Source organism: Bombina bombina, chromosome 6, assembly GCF_027579735.1.
Source record: "Bombina bombina isolate aBomBom1 chromosome 6, aBomBom1.pri, whole genome shotgun sequence".
Taxonomy (NCBI): domain Eukaryota; kingdom Metazoa; phylum Chordata; class Amphibia; order Anura; family Bombinatoridae; genus Bombina; species Bombina bombina.
Genome location: NC_069504.1, coordinates 275,670,929 through 275,691,964, shown reverse-complemented (window position 1 = coordinate 275,691,964; position 21,036 = coordinate 275,670,929). Strand labels below are relative to the sequence as shown.

Here is a 21,036-nt window from a genome sequence, read left to right as displayed (position 1 = left end):
CCCAAAATCTTTCCTTCAGGAAAAAGAACGATGTCCCACACAGAGTACTCTTAAATAAAAGGAGCCCCTTATGTAATAAATGTGCTTTTATTTATGTAAGATCTCTGAGTCCTTATCACAGAAATATGGTAGAACTTACCTTGTCTTCTGCCTGGCAGCAAAGGCAGCTCTAAGGTTTGAGAGGTCCTGTCCCTCACATAGCCCTGAGGAAAAAGAATGCTGAGTGACTAAAAACCTCAGACTAAAGGATAAGGGCAGCAAGGAATCATGGGAGGCTCAGTGAGAATTATGTCCCACAAGTTCCCATTGCTTTAAAGCCACCAAAAGCTCTACTGTAGAGACTGATATGGACTACGACTACACCCTAGAATAAAGTAGCACACTCTGGCACTACTTTAAAAATAATAAATTCTTGATTGAAGAATCTAATCTAACACCTCACTTTACCTCTTCCTATCACTAACATAGGCAAAGAGAATGACTGGAGTGGGAGGGAAGGGAGGAGCTATTTGACAGCTGCTGTGGTGCTCTTTGCCTCCTCCTGCTGACCAGGAGGTGAATATCCCATTAGTAATTAAGATGATCCGTGGACTCATCGTGTCTTAAAAAAGAAATTAAATTTAAAACATACTTTAGTAACTTTTATATAACTGCTACTTTACTACTGTACGCTCCGGCAGCCGCAACACCAAGACACTTCCCCCCCCCCCACGGTTTTCGCCATTGACCAATTGAAATCCTTGCATTTTGGCATGTTTAATGTAAAAAAAAAAACTGGATCTTTTGCGCATACGTTACCAACGTCATGCGCAAAAGATCTGTGTTTTTTTTTTTTACATTGAAGCATAGCACAATTTGGATTGGACAACGGCAAAAACGTCAGAGAAAAAAAAAGGTCTTAGTGTCGGGGCTGCCAGAGCGTGCAGTAGCTAGGTAGCAGTTATATAAAAGTTACTAAAGTATGTTTTACATTTTTTTTTTCATCAATTAAACTAATATTATTTTTAAATTACACATCGACTGACAAAATATAAAGTTGTTTCATTTACCATCACATAAGTAACTTAAAAACATGTGTAAACACACTCTTTTTTTGAAGATATCAATCTAAATTATTTGTCTTTTATCCAGAAATATTTTTGTCATTTTTTCTTCTTCTTCTTAATCTATAATTAATAATATCATTTATGTAAGAACTTACGTGATAAATTCATTTCTTTCATGATGGCAAGAGTCCTCTAGAGTCAGCTAGTTACTGATGTGATATACATTCCTACCAGGAGGGGGCAAAGTTTCCAAAACCTCAAATGCCTATAAATATACCTCCCACCTCACTCATACCTCAGTTTAATGTATAGGCAAGTTAGTGAGGTGTAAAAAAGGAGTAAAAGCATAAAAAAAGGAACAGGCTAAATAATGTGCTTTATAAAAAAAAAAAATCATAACCCCCAAAAAATGATTGGGTCTCGTGGGCTCTCGCCACCATGAAACAAATAAATTTATCAGGTAAGTTCTTAAATAAATTATGTTTTCTTTCATATAGGTGTTGAGAGTCCACAAGCTTGTTACTGATGGGTTATAATACCCAAGATGTGGAAGTCCACGAGTAACAATAAAGGGAGGGATAAAATAAAAACAGCAATTTCCGGTTAGAAATTAAATCCAAAAAAATAATTATTTTTGTAAAATTTAAAAAAACTTAAATAATAGGCACTTGAGTCAAACTGAGACTGCTGTCTGAAGAACCTTTCTACCAAAAGCTGCTTCAGAGGAAGCAAAAACATAAAAATGGTAAAATTCAGTAACGGTATGCAAAGAAGCCAAATGGCTGCTTTGCAGATTTAACTAAAGCTTCATTCTTAAAAGCTGGCAACTCATCTTGTAGAATGAGCTGTAATTCTCTGAGGCGGAGACTGGCCCGGCTCCAAATAAACTTTGTGAATCAGAAGTTTCAACCAAGATGCTAAAGAAATGGCAGGCTTTCTGACCTTTTCTAGAACCAGAAAAAAATAACAAATAGACATTCTGAAAACCTTAGTAGCATTAACATAATATTTCAAAGAATGCAAGGATCTTTCAAGAGTATTCTTAGGCTTTGGACACAAAGAAGGAACAATAATTTCCCTATTAATATTAGAATTTATGCAAAAATGTAAATGAAGTCTGCAAAACAGCTTTATCTTGATGGAAAATAACAGGTTTGATACGAGTCAAAACCTGGATGAAACAGTGAATATCAGGAAGATTAACAATCTTTCTGTGAAATAAAACACCAGACCAGAAATGTGTCCTTTCTAAAAGAATGCCAGGAATAATCATGAGTGGAACACCTTAAAATATGTTTTCCAAACCTTGTGTTATATTTTATTCGAAACAGGTTTACAAACCTGTATCATAGTGTTAATCACTGAGTCAGAGAATCCTCTATGACTAAGGACTAAGCGTTCAATTTCCATGCTTTCAAATTTAGAGATTTAAGATCCGGGTGGAAAAACGGGCCTTGAGACGGGCCTTCAACTATCCTCTTTGGGAATAGTGGTCCTCTTAGCTAAAGTGGAAATTGCCCCTTCCACCTTGAGGACCGTCTGCCAGGACTCCTTGATAGAGTCAGCAATAGGAAACATCTTTTTAAAAATAGGAGATGTAGAAAAAGGAATACCCGGCCTCTCCCATTCCTTAGCAATAATCTCTGTAGCCCGATCTGGTACAGGAAAAACCTCCACCATGGAAGGTACATCAAAATACTTGTTTAGCTTGCTAGACTTCTTAGGATTGACTACGACCGTGGTGTCGGGGTCATCCAAGGTAGCTAAAACCTCCTTAAGTAACAAACGGAGGTGTTCCAGCTTAAACCTGAAAGATACAACTTCAGCATCAGAAGAAGGAGATACACTGTCTGAGTCTGAGATTTCACCCTCAGATGCTACCAAATTATCTACCTCCTCAGACTTCTGGGAGGGAGCTTTTGCAATAGCCACGACTGTCTCAGAAGCCTTATTCACTGATTCTTTACATTTCCTTTTGCGCTTTCCCTGCAGCATGGGAAAAGCAGACAACGCATCAGATACCGCAGAGGACATGAGGCTAGCGATGTCTTGCAATGTAACTCCAGACAGAGTTAAAGAGGAAGAGCAGGGCACTGCATTTGTGGGCAATACTTGGGACACTTGAGGAGAAAGCTGCGGCATATATTGAAAACTGTCATTGGACTCCTGGACAGCATCCGCCTTAGATAATGTTTGCTCAGAAAAAAGTCTATCCCTGTAACTTAAAGGGACATTAAAGGGACAGTATACACTCATTTTCATATAACTGCATGTAATAGACACTACTATAAAGAATAAGATGCACAGATACTGATATAAAAATCCAGTATAAAACTGTTTAAAAACTTACTTAGAAGCTGTCAGTTTGGCTCTGTTGAAAAGGCAGCTGGAAAGCCCACTGCAAGTGGGAAATAAGACACTCCCCCCCCTCCCCCTTCTTTTGCATATGAAAAGACCCTTTACACAAACAGGAGCAAGCTGGAGAAGGTAGCTGACAGTATTCACATAAAACTTTGGGGCTTGGTTAGGAGTCTGAAAATCAGAGCAATGTTATTTAAAAATAAGCAAAACTATACATTTAAAAAAAAACAAAAAAACTTTATGGGCTATATAAATAGATCATCTACAAAACATTTATGCAAAGAAAAAATTAGTGTATAATGTCCCTTTAAACACTTTGAGATGGTAATATAAAATGATAAATTGTATATATAAACAACTCTGCAATATATTTTCATTATTTATTTTGTCCTCTTTGCCTGTAATGCCATTCTGAAATTGTGAACTTTTCAGTTCCTGTTAGAAATGGAAGTGCAGAACACTGTTAAATCCAGCACAACCATTGGCTGCACACTCTAATGACCTATGTACTGTATAACTGTCCCTAATTGGCCACAGCAGAGAAGGTAACACAAGTTACAACATGGCAGCTCCCAGTGTTTTATAGACACTAAAACTTTACACTTATTTTGTCCCTTTTTAAACAACTAATGAAACTTTAAAAAAGACATCTACATGTTAGTCATGGACTAATCTTTTCTTTGAATGCATCATTCTATCTAGCATGTATTTAGTGTTTAATGTCCCTTTAAAGTTCTCTCAATACATGAGGAACAGAAAGGGATTGGTGGTTCCACATTAGCATCAAAACATAAAGAACATGTAACATTTTGCAGGGCCTCTTGGTCCATCTTAACACACAATGGAACAAATTACCCCTAAATAAACTTATATTTTTGATAAAATAAAAATACAAAAAAAAACGTTACTGTCTCTTTAATTTTTAAAACGTAACTTTTTTTACTTTATGCAGCAAGGTAACAGATAATAACACACAATCTCTCCAGACAACCTCTACACCTCAGCTTAGCTCTGCTGAGGTGCCTACCTGCCCTGCTGACACTGGAAGAATTCCCTTTAGTAGAAGCACTCAGGACTCGTCTTAGTATCACAATGAAAAGCTGTCCGGATTAGTCTAAAGCGTTTATCATGCACTTCCCTGCGTCTGCAAACTCAGCTAACTGTGTTAACACAATTCCGATTCGGAAGTGCAGTAGAAAAAGGCGCGCAACAGTAATTGCTGCCTCAGCTAGCCCCGCCCATCGTGGGCGTCATAAAAAAATAACCTCCCGGTCGGTAAAATAGCTCTTACAGGCAAACCGCCGGGAGAAGTGAACACCACACTAAACATGAGCCCATTAAACTCCTCAGCCTCAGTGATGAGTCCATTAAACTCCTCAGCCCCAGTGCCTGCTATAACGAATACTGCCTTATGTAAATATGTTCCCCCAAACATATAGGGGAAATTCTGTGTCCCAGTAAATAAAGTGCACAATTTTTCCTGCCTTTAAGCCCAGAAAGAATAAAGTCAGCACTTACCTCATAGATCTGCCAGGCAGCAAGGCAGCTCACTAGGTTTGAGAGGTCTTCTCCCTCACATGGACATGTGGAAAGAGAGATAAAGACTGAATAATCTTACTCAGGCTTACAGTATCAGGGCAGCAAAAACTACATGGGAGGCACAGTGAGAATTATGTCCCACCAGTTCCCATTGCTTGAAAGCCACCACTGCTCTACTGAAGAGACTGATATGGACTACGGCTACACCCTAGAACAAAGCAGCACAATCTTGCACTACTTAAAAAATAATAAAATCTTGCTTGAAGAATCTTTTCTAACACCTAACTTTACCACTTCCTTGCTCTAACATAGGCAAAAAAAATGACTGGGGTTAGAGGGAAGGGAGGTGATATTTAACAGCTTTGCTGTGGTGCTCTTTGCCGCCTCCTGCTGGGCAGGAGTGATACTTCCAATAGTAATTAGATGATACATGGACTCATTGTGTCATTAGAAAGAAAAGATATACTTACTGTATAAGACCCATCCACATATAGCAGATAGCCAAACCAGTACTGAAACATATCAGCAGAGGTAATGGTACAAGAGTATAATGTCGATCTATAAAGGGAGGCAGGGGATGAATCTCTGCGACTGATTACAGAGAGCCTTATGAATAGATTTCCCTTATGTGAAAACATGGTATCATCAGGCAATACTCCCTTCACATCCCTCAAACAAACACTGTATTTAAAGAGGAATTGGGCTTCAATATTCTTAAAAGCGCCTTTCGCAGAAGAATCAAGCACATCATGCTTCACCACATCCTAAGGAGGCAAAGTTTTTAAAACTGAGGTATGAGTGAGGTGGGAGGTGTATTTATAGGCATTTGAGGTTTGGGAAACTTTGACCCCTCCTGATAGCAATGTATATTCCATCAGTAACTAGCTTGTGGACTCTCGCCACCTATACGAAAGAAATAGACATGAAAAGATTCTCTGGGAAGATTATGTCAGACTAATCTAATTCACTTTTTTGATTATTTAACCAAAGTGGTAGATCAGAGTGGAGCAGTAAATGTAACTTATCTAGATCTCGGTAAAGCACCTGATACTGTCTCCCACAACAAACTAATTAATAAATTGGGTATCTTGGCTCTCCCTGGCTAATAGTCACCAATTAGAACCCTTCTGCCATGGAGGTTGGACACAACGGACTACCTGAGGTTATTGATAGTTTTATCATTGATCACATTTCATGGAACCTTTCTAAACAAAATATTATGTTATTGCTAAATAAGGAACTGCTGTAATGATTTATATGGAGAGGCGGAGTGCAGGTAGGATTGTGTATGCTGTGTCAGTGCTGTTATGACAGCGCTCGTTAAATAAGGGTTGGATACAATATATTATGGGACACTTAAAATGAAATGTGTGTAAGATACTTTGCTCTTGCCTGATCAGTAACAGTGTTTACTACAATTTTAATATCAGCCCGGTATGTAAAGCCGTCCCAGTAGGGCACCATTCTTGCATCTAGATCAGCGGTTTTCAATACAGTTTTTAGGGTTACCTTGGGTGAGAGCAAGTTAATAACCATGCTTACTGATCAGCTGATTATTTTACCAGTTCAGATACCATAAAAATTGTGCCTGTTAGAGAGGCCTGGGGACTGGATGGAAAACCCCTGATCTAGATTGATTAACAAAAACATAATGTCTCACTTGTCTCCTGGCATTTAAGTTACAGACTGGTTGACAAGTGGAAATTTAAGCTCTGGTGATGCCATGTATAATATCACCAGTGATGGCATTAATCATGTTATGTATGATATCACCAGTGATGGCATTAATCATGTTATGTATGATATCACCAGTGATGGCATTAATCATGTTATGTATGATATCACCAATGATGGCATTAATCGTGTTATGTATGATATCACCAGTGATAGCATTAATCATGTTATGTATGATATCACCAGTGATGGCATTAATCATGTTATGTATAATATCACCAGTGATGGCATTAATCGTGTTATGTATGATATCACCAGTGATGGCATTAATCATGTTATGTATGATATCACCAGTGATGGCATTAATCATGTTATGTATGATATCACCAGTGATGGCATTAATCGTGTTATGTATGATATCACCAGTGATGGCATTAATCGTGTTATGTATGATATCACCAGTGATGGCATTAATCGTGTTATGTATGATATCACCAGTGATGGCATTAATCATGTTATGTATGATATCACCAATGATGGCATTAATCAGGTTATGTATGATATCACCAGTGATGGCATTAATCGTGTTATGTATGATATCACCAGTGATGGCTTTAATTGTGTTATGTATGATATCACCAGTGATGGCATTAATCAGGTTATGTATGATATCACCAGTGATGGCATTAATCATGTTATGTATGATATCACCAATGATGGCATTAATCAGGTTATGTATGATATCACCAGTGATGGCATTAATCGTGTTATGTATGATATCACCAGTGATGGCATTAATCGTGTTATGTATGATATCACCAGTGATGGCATTAATCATGTTATGTATGATATCACCAGTGATGGCATTAATCGTGTTATGTATGATATCACCAGTGATGGCATTAATCGTGTTATGTATGATATCACCAGTGATGGCATTAATCATGTTATGTATGATATCACCAGTGATGGCATTAATCATGTTATGTATGATATCACCAGTGATGGCATTAATCGTGTTATGTATGATATCACCAGTGATGGCTTTAATTCTGTTATGTATGATATCACCAGTGATAGCATTAATCATGTTATGTATGATATCACCAGTGATGGCATTAATCATGTTATGTATAATATCACCAGTGATGGCATTAATCGTGTTATGTATGATATCACCAGTGATGGCATTAATCGTGTTATGTATGATATCACCAGTGATGGCTTTAATCGTGTTATGTATGATATCACCAGTGATGGCTTTAATCGTGTTATGTATGATATCACCAGTGATGGCTTTAATCATGTTATGTATGATATCACCAGTGATGGCATTAATTGTGTTATGTATGATATCACCAGTGATGGCATTAATTGTGTTATGTATGATATCACCAATGATGGCATTAATTGTGTTATGTATGATATCACCAGTGATGGCATTAATTGTGTTATGTATGATATCACCAGTAATGGCATTAATCGTGTTATGTATGATATCACCAGTGATGGCATTAATCGTGTTATGTATGATATCACCAGTAATGGCATTAATCGTGTTATGTATGATATCACCAGTGATGGCATTAATTGTGTTATGTATGATATCACCAGTGATGGCATTAATTGTGTTATGTATGATATCACCAGTGATGGCATTAATCATGTTATGTATGATATCACCAGTGATGGCATTAATCATGTTATGTATGATATCACCAGTGATGGCATTAATCGTGTTATGTATGATATCACCAGTGATGGCATTAATTGTGTTATGTATGATATCACCAGTGATGGCATTAATTGTGTTATGTATGATATCACCAGTGATGGCATTAATCATGTTATGTATGATATCACCAGTGATGGCATTGATCATGTTATGTATGATATCACCAGTGATGGCATTAATTGTGTTATGTATGATATCACCAATGATGGCATTAATTGTGTTATGTATGATATCACCAGTGATGGCATTAATTGTGTTATGTATGATATCACCAGTGATGGCATTAATTGTGTTATGTATGATATCACCAGTGATGGCATTAATCATGTTATGTATGATATCACCAGTGATGGCATTAATCGTGTTATGTATGATATCACCAGTGATGGCATTAATCGTGTTATGTATGATATCACCAGTGATGGCATTAATCGTGTTATGTATGATATCACCAGTGATGGCATTAATCATGTTATGTATGATATCACCAATGATGGCATTAATCATGTTATGTATGATTTTACCAGTGATGGCATTAATCATGTTATGTATGATATCACCAGTGATGGCATTAAAGGGACACTATAACCAAACATTTTCTTTCATGATTAAGATAGAGAGAATATAATTTTAAACAACATTCCAATTTACTTCTATTACCTAATTTGCTTTATTCTTTAGATATACTTTAATGAAGAAATAGCAATGCACACAGTGAACCAATCACACAAGGCATCTATATGCAGCTGCCAATCAGCAGTTGCTAAGCATATCTAGATATGCTTTTCAGCAAAGAATATCAAGAGAATGAAGCAAAATAGATAATAGAAGTAAATTAGAAAGTTGTTTATAATTGCATGCTCTATCTAAATCATGAAAGAAAAAATTTGGGTTTCATGTCCCTTTAATCGTGTTATGTATGATATCACCAGTGATGGCATTAATCATGTTATGTATGATATCACCAGTGATGGCATTAATCGTGTTATGTATGATATCACCAGTGATGGCATTAATCGTGTTATGTATGATATCACCAGTGATGGCATTAATCAGGTTATTTGAAAAAAGAGCAATATGCAACAGCACTACACTAAGTTATGGGAGATGCTTGTGTTTGAAAGAATTAACTTTCATAGGCTGGAGTGCTTATGCATGTACTAACTTAGGAGGGTTTGTCAACAGAGAAGTTGGGCAAAAGAATGCATCTGATAGCACTTCACTCTCCCTATGGGTTGTAATCATTCTAACATCCTTTTCTGGAGATGTAGTAAGGTGATATTATTTTAAAATTTAACATGTATTGGTTTTAATTAAAATCACAGAACACAAACAACATAAAATTTAAAAAACACAAAAGAATTTAGACTTATAGAACAATGTGTTTCCCAGTAGGCACGATAGGTAGTGGATATGGTATACCACATTCAAATAAATGAAGTGGTGATTGCGTAAGTAGAAGCTGCTTTATTGTTTCTACAGAGTAACGTAGTATATATGGATTTGTTGGTTTCACTCTCCACAATTATTGTGAGATACAATATCACAATATTCACTGTAAGTTATAGGTTAGCATTAATGAGTTAATTACTCTAATATTGTCCCAGGATTTGGAGAATAATCGGTTATTAATATGTACCTCTAGTAATTGGAATACTAATACTTCCTCTAATCTAAGGATATATGTATTACTAAAGAGGTATCCAAGTAGTTAAATAAACCTTATTATGATCCAATAATCTCTTGTCAGTAGCTCATGTTGTGCATTTATTTGCTACAATTCTAAATAAAACCTACATTGTATAGGTGATTCAAAAATCATACTGTACTAAAGTTTCTTGTAAAGCTTCTTGTCAGTTGCTCCTATTGCACGTAAGATTACTCTAAGGGATCATTTAAATGAGAGTTCAGATATATCTTAACACTGATAGTTTGACTGATATCTCTTGTCAGATTCTATTGTTGTGGATCAAATTGTATTGAACCTAAAAATTATGTGAAATTCTAATGGTCTTTGTTTGGAAATATCCAACCTGTGGAATAATCTTGAATATTTTACACCATATTAAAATTCTACTATACCCATAGATGTAGTATATAGGTCTTTATTGGAATCTGGGTTTAAGAATATCTAGCAAGAGGAATATTGGTATTGGTATTGTTTAGCTGATATCTCTTGTCAGCTGTTCTGGATACTGATCAATTATCATAATGATCGAATATATTTTAGATATTATATTCTTTGTTTAGGAATATCCAGCAAAGGAAATAGTATCCGGATATGTATTATCCTCAATACTATAAATTCACTGTAACCAGTGCTGTGATATCTTGATCAATATTGTGGTCTTTGTTTGAAAATATTCAGTATAGGGAATGGTATATTGATAAGTGATTTCCACAATATTATAAATTCACTATGACCATTGCTGTGATATGTTGATTAAGATATGATTATATAAATAGTATGTTGAGATATATCTAACAATAATATTATTTGATTAATATCTCTTGTCAGCTGCTCCTGCTTTTAGTCAGTATAGATACTGCTTAAAAGTCATGCAGGTATTACGATTTTTGTTTTGAGATTACCCAACATAGGGAGTAGTGTTTTATTACATAATTTTTCACAATATTATACTTTCACTGTGCTCATTACTGGAATATATTGTCCAATAACCATATTTAATTGTGATAGAGTTTAGGATAGAATAGTCTCAGCTTCTATATATGGACTGGAGTGCACGTGTTAAACAAGAGATTGATTTGTACTGTGTCAGTAATGGGTGTTACAAGGTAGCCAACATCTATTCACAGTTAAATTTAATACTGCCACAGTCATTTAGAACTGTTTAACCGGCTGCTTTGATCGGTTATAGATAGCTACTATATGTAGAAATTCAAAGTTTGACTTCTCATTATTTGGAAGCTACAAGGTTACCGGTACCCATTAAATAAGCTAACAAAGTTCCATTGTTGGTATATTGAATTAAAATCTAATGCTTATCGTTATTGCTGTTAATCTAGTGAATACACAATGCTCTCCCACCACCTACTGCAATTATCGGAATATCAATGTATTAGAGCAAGATTCTGCTCATATAACATCTACCAGATAATCCATCGTTCTATTGAATTGTAGCATTGACTTTTATTATTTATAAATTGAGCGGTCTAAATTCAGATGCAAAATTAAAATTGTATGAGGGTTGAAAGGAGTTCAACACCCTCCCCTGACATGTTTCGACGTCTAAGTGGTGGCTTTTTCTAAGGTGACGCACGCCCGCATTCACGGGTGTTTATCACCTTAGCTCCACCTCCTGACTCAATCCTTGGCCAATCAAAGCCATCCTTACATTGGACGCTCATACAATGTATCGTTTCTAATGATGCGTGAGAGAGGATTCGTTCTTGGGTGGTATCAACTGACTTGGATGTATATGTATAGAAAATCAGTAGGATGTAACAGCTAGGAACATCTTATGGATTTTCTTAGTATGTAACGTTTAAATGATACATATGATGTGTTATTGTACCATTGACCCTTAGGCTAATGTGAATATTGATGACCGTATGTATAGATAAACAAATAGTACTTGTCTGTACTCGCTGATATTTTGAAAATATATTCTCATGAGTCTGATTCTTGGATTATCCATACACAGGTCCGATTTTCCAATTTTTTATAAACCTAAAACCTAAAGATCAGCTATTCATATTATAATTGGGATTGAACTAATATTTGAGATAATGTGTTATCGATTATGTGCATTGCAATTGAATTTTATTGAGATGATATTTTTAGATATACTCCCAGAGAGGAAAAAAGGGGGGGAGTTGGGGGGGCAGAAATGAACGGAAGGGTGAATGGATTGGTGTATAGCATGAAAAATAAGTGTAATTGGTGTGTATACGTGCATGAGCAGTAACTCAAATTGCACCTTATCTCATAAAATAAATAAATATTTATATGGGTGAACCCTAAGTGATATTACAGGGATTGTTTTTGCCATTCAATTAAAAAGTGTTATTGTGAAAATAATGAGCCTGGGCTCACCTTAATAATGTGAAATGTTTGTGTCTGGCTTTTACAGACAATAATGATTGATTAATGATGAATTGATGAGTGTGACAAAATAATAAGTGAACTGTGCCAAGAAAAAACACAAATTAAAAACAAAATAAAGTGACCAACTTCAAGTGATGTTGGGGTTTTGTGTAAAAAAGATTATTTAAAGAATTTTAGATCATGGTGTTTATACGTGACATTACAGGGATCATATTTCCCCTTCTATTAAAAAGTGTTGTTGTGAAAATACTGAGCCGCCCCTCTTCTTGATAATGTGAAATGTTTATGTCTGGCTTTTACAGACAGTAAGAATTGATTAATAATAAATTTGTAAGTGTGACAAAATAATAAAAAGTGAGCTGTGCCAAAGAACACCAATTAAAAACACTGAAAACAAAATGAAGTAACCAACTTTTTTATGTAAAGAAGATTTTTAGAGAATATTTAGTTATAATATCTATATTGAGTCGTATATGAATTTATTAAGGTCTCTTGATATTTTATGTTGTGGCTGTCTTGATAGATAGTAAGATCTCTACCACGGTTCATTAAATATGAATTGATTCTTACATCAATATTAAAGTATGTATTTCATATTGGTGTACACTTAAAGTGAAGGTCAAGTCTGGGGTTGTGGTTATCATTTTTCAATAGCTTCACTAAATTAAGTATGATGTTCATTCATCAAATTATTTACAAATAATAGTAAAAGTTTTATTTTTAACCTTTTCTGTCGGCTCCGTTTCACTTGTATAATCCACCCGCCATACTGCCGTTCTTGATTGACAGTTTTTGGATCCAATCTACTGTTTACCTCCGTGGCGTCCAGCCCCTTTTCTGTTTCGTCATTTCAATGTTATGCGCATGCGTTAACACAAACAGCGCGTCATCCTGGTCATGCTCGTTCATGAAACGTGCATGCGTTTTTCCCCTCTCAGAATTGTTGAATACAAAGTAACGTCGGTAATGAAACGCATGCGCTATTGAGTTGAAGAGACACATGCGCATTTCAAAGAGACACTTGTGCACGAGCGTAGTCCGTTTGTCGGAAGCAATGCGCTGTCACAGCATAGAAGTAAGGAAGTGTGGTAGGGGCGGAGCTAATCACAATAACGGGGTATTTTATATATATGTTTTATTTTAAATGGATTAGTTATTTATAAATATAAACTCAGCGACTTTAATAATTTGAAGATAAGGTTTAAAACAGTGTATTGCGAATGGCAGAAATTGACCTTCACTTTAAATGAACATAGAGTCATTATTCTGTTCATTTAAGCCTTTGGGGTGTACACAATCCATCAGATAAATCCATCTTGTTTCTATTTTTAGTAGTGATTTCTCCAAGTCTCCTCCTCTCAAGCCTAATGAGATTTTCTGTATGCCGCAGCATTGTAATTCTGAGGTCTTGGATTGATGATGTTTCAAAAAGTGTGAAGCTACGGAAGTAATTATTCTGTCTTTGGACACATCATTGGGTGCATTCCGGATATGTTCCATAATTCGAGTATGGAGTTTTCTTGTCGTCATTCCTATATAAGTGTACAGACACGTGCATTGGAGAGCATAAATGACTCCCATGGTATTGTAGCTTATATACGTTCTTATCGGATGCTGGTTGCCAAATCTGTCAATGATCATCTTATTCTTTTTGATCATGTGACTGCATGTAGAGCAGCTGCCACAGGGAAATGAACCTGTTTCTGTGGTTTTTCGTTGGCAGCTTTTCTTCACATAATGACTGGGGCTAAGAATTTCTTTTAAATTTCTGGATCGTCTATAGCCTATGTCGGCTTTCGCCCCAATGTATTTCTTTAGTTGCTGGTCTACTTGTAATATATGCCAGTTTTTTTGGTGTATATCCACAATTTGATCTGACTGATCATTGTACGTTAATATCAAACGTGTTTTATTGTCCGATTTTTTCTTATTGACTTTCAATAAGTCTGCTCTTGGAGTCAGGTAGGATCTACTTTTGGCTTTTTTGATAAATCTTTTGCTATAACCTCTAGACAGTAATCTGCTTTCAAGTTCTAGTGCTCTAGTTTTAAAGGTTTTCTCATCGGAGCAGTTGCGTCTCATCCTTAGAAATCCACCTACAGGTAAGGATTTGGTGGTATTGGGAGCGTGAGCACTGGTAGCGTATAGCACGTTGTTGGTAGCTGTCTCTTTTCTGAAGAGATCTGTACTTAAACTTCCATTACTTTCTTTATGGATTCGTAGATCCAAAAAGGAGACTTGGGTTAAGCTTTTCTCGTATGTCAGTCTGATATTCAAATCATTTTGATTTAGAGTCTTAAGAAACATCTCAAGTTCTGCTTGGTTCCCTTCCCAGATAAACATAATGTCATCAATATATCTAATCCATAATGGGATATTCTAAGTATATTGATCATTAGTATCAGTGAATACAGTTGTTTGCTCCCACCAGCCTAAAAATAGATTGGCATAAGTGGGCGCACATGCAGTGCCCATAGCAGCACAAATTGTAGTAAATCCATCAAGAATTGATTATGTTCCTCACTTTCTTCGGTGGACATATCAAGAAAGTATCTTACTGCTTGTAATCCTAGTCTGTGGTTGATGCTGGTATATAATGATTCCACATCAGCAGTGACTAGCCAGGTATTTTTTGAGATATTAATACCTTCCAATTGCTGCAATACTTCCATGGTGTCTCTTACGTAAGAGGGAAGTTGGGTCAAGAATTGTCTCAGTCTAAGGTCAATATATTGACTGGCTTTTTCGGTAAGATTTTCGTTACCAGAGACTATCAGGCGACCTGGAGGTTGTTTCTGATTTTATGGACCTTGGGAATAAGGTAAAACGTGGCGATTTTTGGATGAGATGTGTTTAGGAATTTTGTTTCCTTGTTGGTAATTATCCCATTTTTCTTAGCTGTTTCAATAAGTTTATTGTATTGTTGGTGGAATTGTACAGCTGGGCTCCCCCATAATTCCTTATAGCATATAGCTGTGTAATAGCCTCTTTCACATACATGTCCTCAGGCCATATTACAATGTTCCCACCCTTGTCCGCATTCCTGATAATCACATCATCCCAAGATTACATATCTTTAAGAGCCTTACGTTCTTGTATAGTTAGATTTTTAGTTTTAGGAAGAATCTTCAATTTATTTATAGCATTGCATATAATTTGATTGAAAGTGTCAATACTAGAACTTGTGTTGTTGGAAGGAGTACATTTAGATTTAATTTTCAGAGTTGTACGCCAATCTGTTTGTGCTGATGGAAGTTGTTCTGCCAATAAATCTTCTAAACTGTGAAGAGATTCAAGTTCATCTTCTGATAAATCAGTGGGAGCATCACATTGTTGCATGGTGTCAAAATGTTTCTTTAAGAGCAATTTACATAAGAATAATTGTATGTCTTTTATTGTTTCGAATGTATCTATTTGTGAATTTGGGCAAAAAGATAAGCCTTTAGATAGTACATTTATATGATGTTTGGATAATGTACGATTAGATAAATTGATTATTCTTAGTTCTTCATTCTCATTGTTGAGAACGGACTTGGGTTTCTTTTGTACAGTTTGCTCATTATTTTGAATGTGGTATACCTTATCCACTACCTATCGTGCCTACTGGGAAACACATTGTTCTATAGGTCTAAATTCTTTTGTGTTTTTTAAATTTTATGTTGTTTGTGTTCTGTGATTTTAATTAAAACCAATAAATGTTAAATTTTAAAATAATATCACCTTATTACATCTCCAGAAAAGGATGTTAGAGTGATTACAACCCATAGGGAGAGTGAAGTGCTATCAGATGCATTCTTTTGCCCAATTAATCAGGTTATGTATGATATCACCAGTGATGGCATTAATCATGTTATGTATGATATCACCAGTGATGGCATTAATCATGTTATGTATGATATCACCAGTGATGGCATTAATCGTGTTATGTATGATATCACCAGTGATGGCATTAATCGTGTTATGTATGATATCACCAGTGATGGCATTAATCGTGTTTTGTATGATATCACCAGTGATGGCTTTAATCGTGTTATGTATGATATCACCATTGAATGGCATTAATCGTGTTATGTATGATATCACCATTGAATGGCATTAATCGTGTTATGTATGATATCACCAGTGATGGCTTTAATCGTGTTATGTATGATATCACCAGTGATGGCTTTAATCGTGTTATGTATGATATCACCAGTGATGGCTTTAATCATGTTATGTATGATATCACCAGTGATGGCATTAATCATGTTATGTATGATATCACCAATGATGGCATTAATCGTGTTATGTATGATATCACCAATGATGGCATTAATCGTGTTATGTATGATATCACCAGTGATGGCATTAATCATGTTATGTATGATATCACCAGTGATGGCATTAATCGTGTTATGTATGATATCACCAGTGATGGCTTTAATCGTGTTATGTATGATATCACCAGTGATGGCATTAATCGTGTTATGTATGATATCACCAGTGATGGCTTTAATCGTGTTATGTATGATATCACCAGTGATGGCATTAATCGTGTTATGTATAATATCACCAATGATGGCATTAATCGTGTTATGTATGATATCACCAGTGATGGCATTAATCATGTTATGTATGATATCACCAATGATGGCATTAATCATGTTATGTATGATATCACCAGTGATGGCATTAATCGTGTTATGTATGATATCACCAATGATGGCATTAATCATGTTATGTATGATATCACCAGTGATGGCATTAATCGTGTTATGTATGATATCACCAATGATGGCATTAATCGTGTTATGTATGATATCACCAATGATGGCATTAATCCTGTTATGTATGATATCACCAGTGATGGCATTAATTGTGTTATGTATGATATCACCAGTGATGGCATTAATCGTGTTATGTATGATATCACCAGTGATGGCATTAATCAGGTTATGTATGATATCACCAGTGATAGCATTAATCGTGTTATGTATGATATCACCAGTGATGGCTTTAATCGTGTTATGTATGATATCACCAGTGATGGCTTTAAACGTGTTATGTATGATATCACCAGTGATGGCTTTAATTGTGTTATGTATGATATCACCAGTGATGGCATTAATCATTTTATGTATGATATCACCAGTGATGGCATTAATCGTGTTATGTATAATATAACCAATGATGGCATTAATCGTGTTATGTATGATATCACCAGTGATGGCTTTAAACGTGTTATGTATGATATCACCAGTGATGGCTTTAATTGTGTTATGTATGATATCACCAGTGATGGCATTAATCATTTTATGTATGATATCACCAGTGATGGCATTAATCGTGTTATGTATAATATAACCAATGATGGCATTAATCATGTTATGTATGATATCACCAGTGATGGCATTAATCATGTTATGTATGATATCACCAGTAATGGCATTAATCGTGTTATGTATGATATCACCAATGATGGCATTAATCATGTTATGTATGATATCACCAGTGATGGCATTAATCGTGTTATGTATGATATCACCAGTGATGGCATTAATCATGTTATGTATGATATCACCAGTGATGGCATTAATCGTGTTATGTATGATATCACCAGTAATGGCATTAATCGTGTTATGTATGATATCACCAATGATGGCATTAATCGTGTTATGTATGATATCACCAGTGATGGCATTAATCGTGTTATGTATGATATCACCAATGATGGCATTAATCATGTTATGTATGATATCACCAGTGATGGCATTAATCGTGTTATGTATGATATCACCAGTGATGGCATTAATCGTGTTATGTATGATATCACCAGTGATGGCATTAATCATGTTATGTATGATATCACCAGTGATGGCTTTAATCCTGTTATGTATGATATCACCAGTGATGGCTTTAATCGTGTTATGTATGATATCACCAGTGATGGCTTTAATCGTGTTATGTATGATATCACCAGTGATGGCTTTAATCGTGTTATGTATGATATCACCAATGATGGCATTAATCATATTATGTATGATATCACCAGTGATGGCATTAATCAGGTTATGTATGATATCACCAGTGATGGCATTAATCGTGTTATATATGATATCACCAATGATGGCATTAATCATGTTATGTATGATATCACCAATGATGGCAATTAATCGTCTTATGTATGATATCACCAGTGATGACATTAATCGTGTTATGTATGATATCACCAGTGATGGCATTAATCGTGTTATGTATAATATCGTGTTCACCAGTGATAGCATTAATCATGTTATGTATGATATCACCAGTGATGGCATTAATCCTGTTATGTATGATATCACCAGTGATGGCATTAATCGTGTTATGTATGATATCACCAGTGATGGCATTAATCAGGTTATGTATGATATCACCAGTGATAGCATTAATCGTGTTATGTATGATATCACCAGTGATGGCTTTAATCGTGTTATGTATGATATCACCAGTGATGGCTTTAAACGTGTTATGTATGATATCACCAGTGATGGCTTTAATTGTGTTATGTATGATATCACCAGTGATGGCATTAATCAGGTTATGTATGATATCACCAGTGATGGCATTAATCGTGTTATGTATAATATCACCAATGATGGCATTAATCATGTTATGTATGATATCACCAGTGATGGCATTAATCATGTTATGTATGATATCACCAGTAATGGCATTAATCGTGTTATGTATGATATCACCAATGATGGCATTAATCATGTTATGTATGATATCACCAGTGATGGCATTAATAGTGTTATGTATGATATCACCAGTGATGGCATTAATCATGTTATGTATGATATCACCAGTGATGGCATTAATCGTGTTATGTATGATATCACCAGTGATGGCATTAATCATGTTATGTATGATATCACCAGTGATGGCATTAATCGTGTTATGTATGATATCACCAGTAATGGCATTAATCGTGTTATGTATGATATCACCAATGATGGCATTAATCGTGTTATGTATGATATCACCAGTGATGGCATTAATCGTGTTATGTATATCACATCACCAATGATGGCATTAATCATGTTATGTATGATATCACCAGTGATGGCATTAATCGTGTTATGTATGATATCACCAGTGATGGCATTAATCGTGTTATGTATGATATCACCAGTTATGGCATTAATCATGTTATGTATGATATCACCAGTGATGGCTTTAATCCTGTTATGTATGATATCACCAGTGATGGCTTTAATCGTGTTATGTATGATATCACCAGTGATGGCTTTAATCGTGTTATGTATGATATCACCAGTGATGGCTTTAATCGTGTTATGTATGATATCACCAGTGATGGCTTTAATCGTGTTATGTATGATATCACCAATGATGGCATTAATCGTATTATGTATGATATCACCAGTGATGGCATTAATCAGGTTATGTATGATATCACCAGTGATGGCATTAATTGTGTTATGTATGATATCACCAGTGATGGCATTAATCGTGTTATGTATGATATTACCAGTGATGGCATTAATCGTGTTATGTATGATATCACCAGTGATGGCATTAATCATGTTATGTATGATATCACCAGTGATGGCATTAATTGTGTTATGTATGATATCACCAGTGATGGCATTAATCGTGTTATGTATGATATTACCAGTGATGGCATTAATCGTGTTATGTATGATATCACCAGTGATGGCATTAATCAGGTTATGTATGATATTACCAGTGATGGCATTAATCGTGTTATGTATGATATTACCAGTGATGGCATTAATCGTGTTATGTATGATATCACCAGTGATGGCATTAATCATGTTATGTATGATATCACCAGTGATGGCATTAATTGTGTTATGTATGATATCACCAGTGATGGCATTAATCATGTTATGTATGATATCACCAGTGATGGCATTAATCGTGTTATGTATGATATCACCAGTGATGGCATTAATCGTGTTATGTATGATATAACCAGTGATGGCATTAATCATGTTATGTATGATATCACCAATGATGGCATTAATCGTATTATGTATATCACCAATGATGGCATTAATCGTGTTATGTATAATATCATTAACAAAAAATGGAAAGTTTAGAAATAAATCTTTGGTCTTTCTTTTTAACTTACAGTTACCCTGGAGTACAAGAGGAACCAGAAGCAGATCAAGAAGAAAATTTCTGGTCTCAGGCCCTAGAGGATTTGGAAACATGTGGACAGTCAGGAATTCTTAGAGCACTAGAGGTACCCAACATAAATTGCTGTAATCTATACATTTTTTGCTCTCAGAGTAACTAGATTGTGTAATATCTGTTACTATTTGCAGGATACTACTGAGCAGCACGTGTCTCCCACAGACATGATTCTTTTGGTATAAAACTGTGTGCTGTGCTCATTTGGCTGTTGCACTGTCCTTTACGCATGTGTGTAGCATGCAATTGTGTGCAAACATGGCCGACACTGCTTGTTAGCTTTACTGGTCATATTCTAATGTGATATGATACTGATGTCTGCTGGTCATTAGTAGGGACATATTGGTAAAACACAAGAAGTAAACTGTTACAGCTGAGAAAGGTTCATTCTCCCAAGCCTCTCCAAAAGT

General features: G+C 35.5%; 1 protein-coding gene across 10 annotated transcripts in view; it reads left to right on the top strand.

Annotated features, from left to right (window-relative positions):
* Nucleotides 1-21,036, top strand: part of GRIP1 (glutamate receptor interacting protein 1) — a 920,176-nt gene that overhangs the window by 866,323 nt on the left and 32,817 nt on the right. For 7 of the 10 annotated variants that reach the window (XM_053716872.1, XM_053716871.1, XM_053716866.1 and 4 more), the window contains 2 exons: nt 20,567-20,678; nt 20,761-20,805. In XM_053716872.1, coding sequence (XP_053572847.1) covers nt 20,567-20,678; nt 20,761-20,805 — 157 coding nt within the window. The remainder of the gene's footprint in view (nt 1-20,566; nt 20,679-20,760; nt 20,806-21,036) is intronic. The other 3 variants (XM_053716876.1, XM_053716874.1, XM_053716867.1) reach the window with 1 other exon arrangement.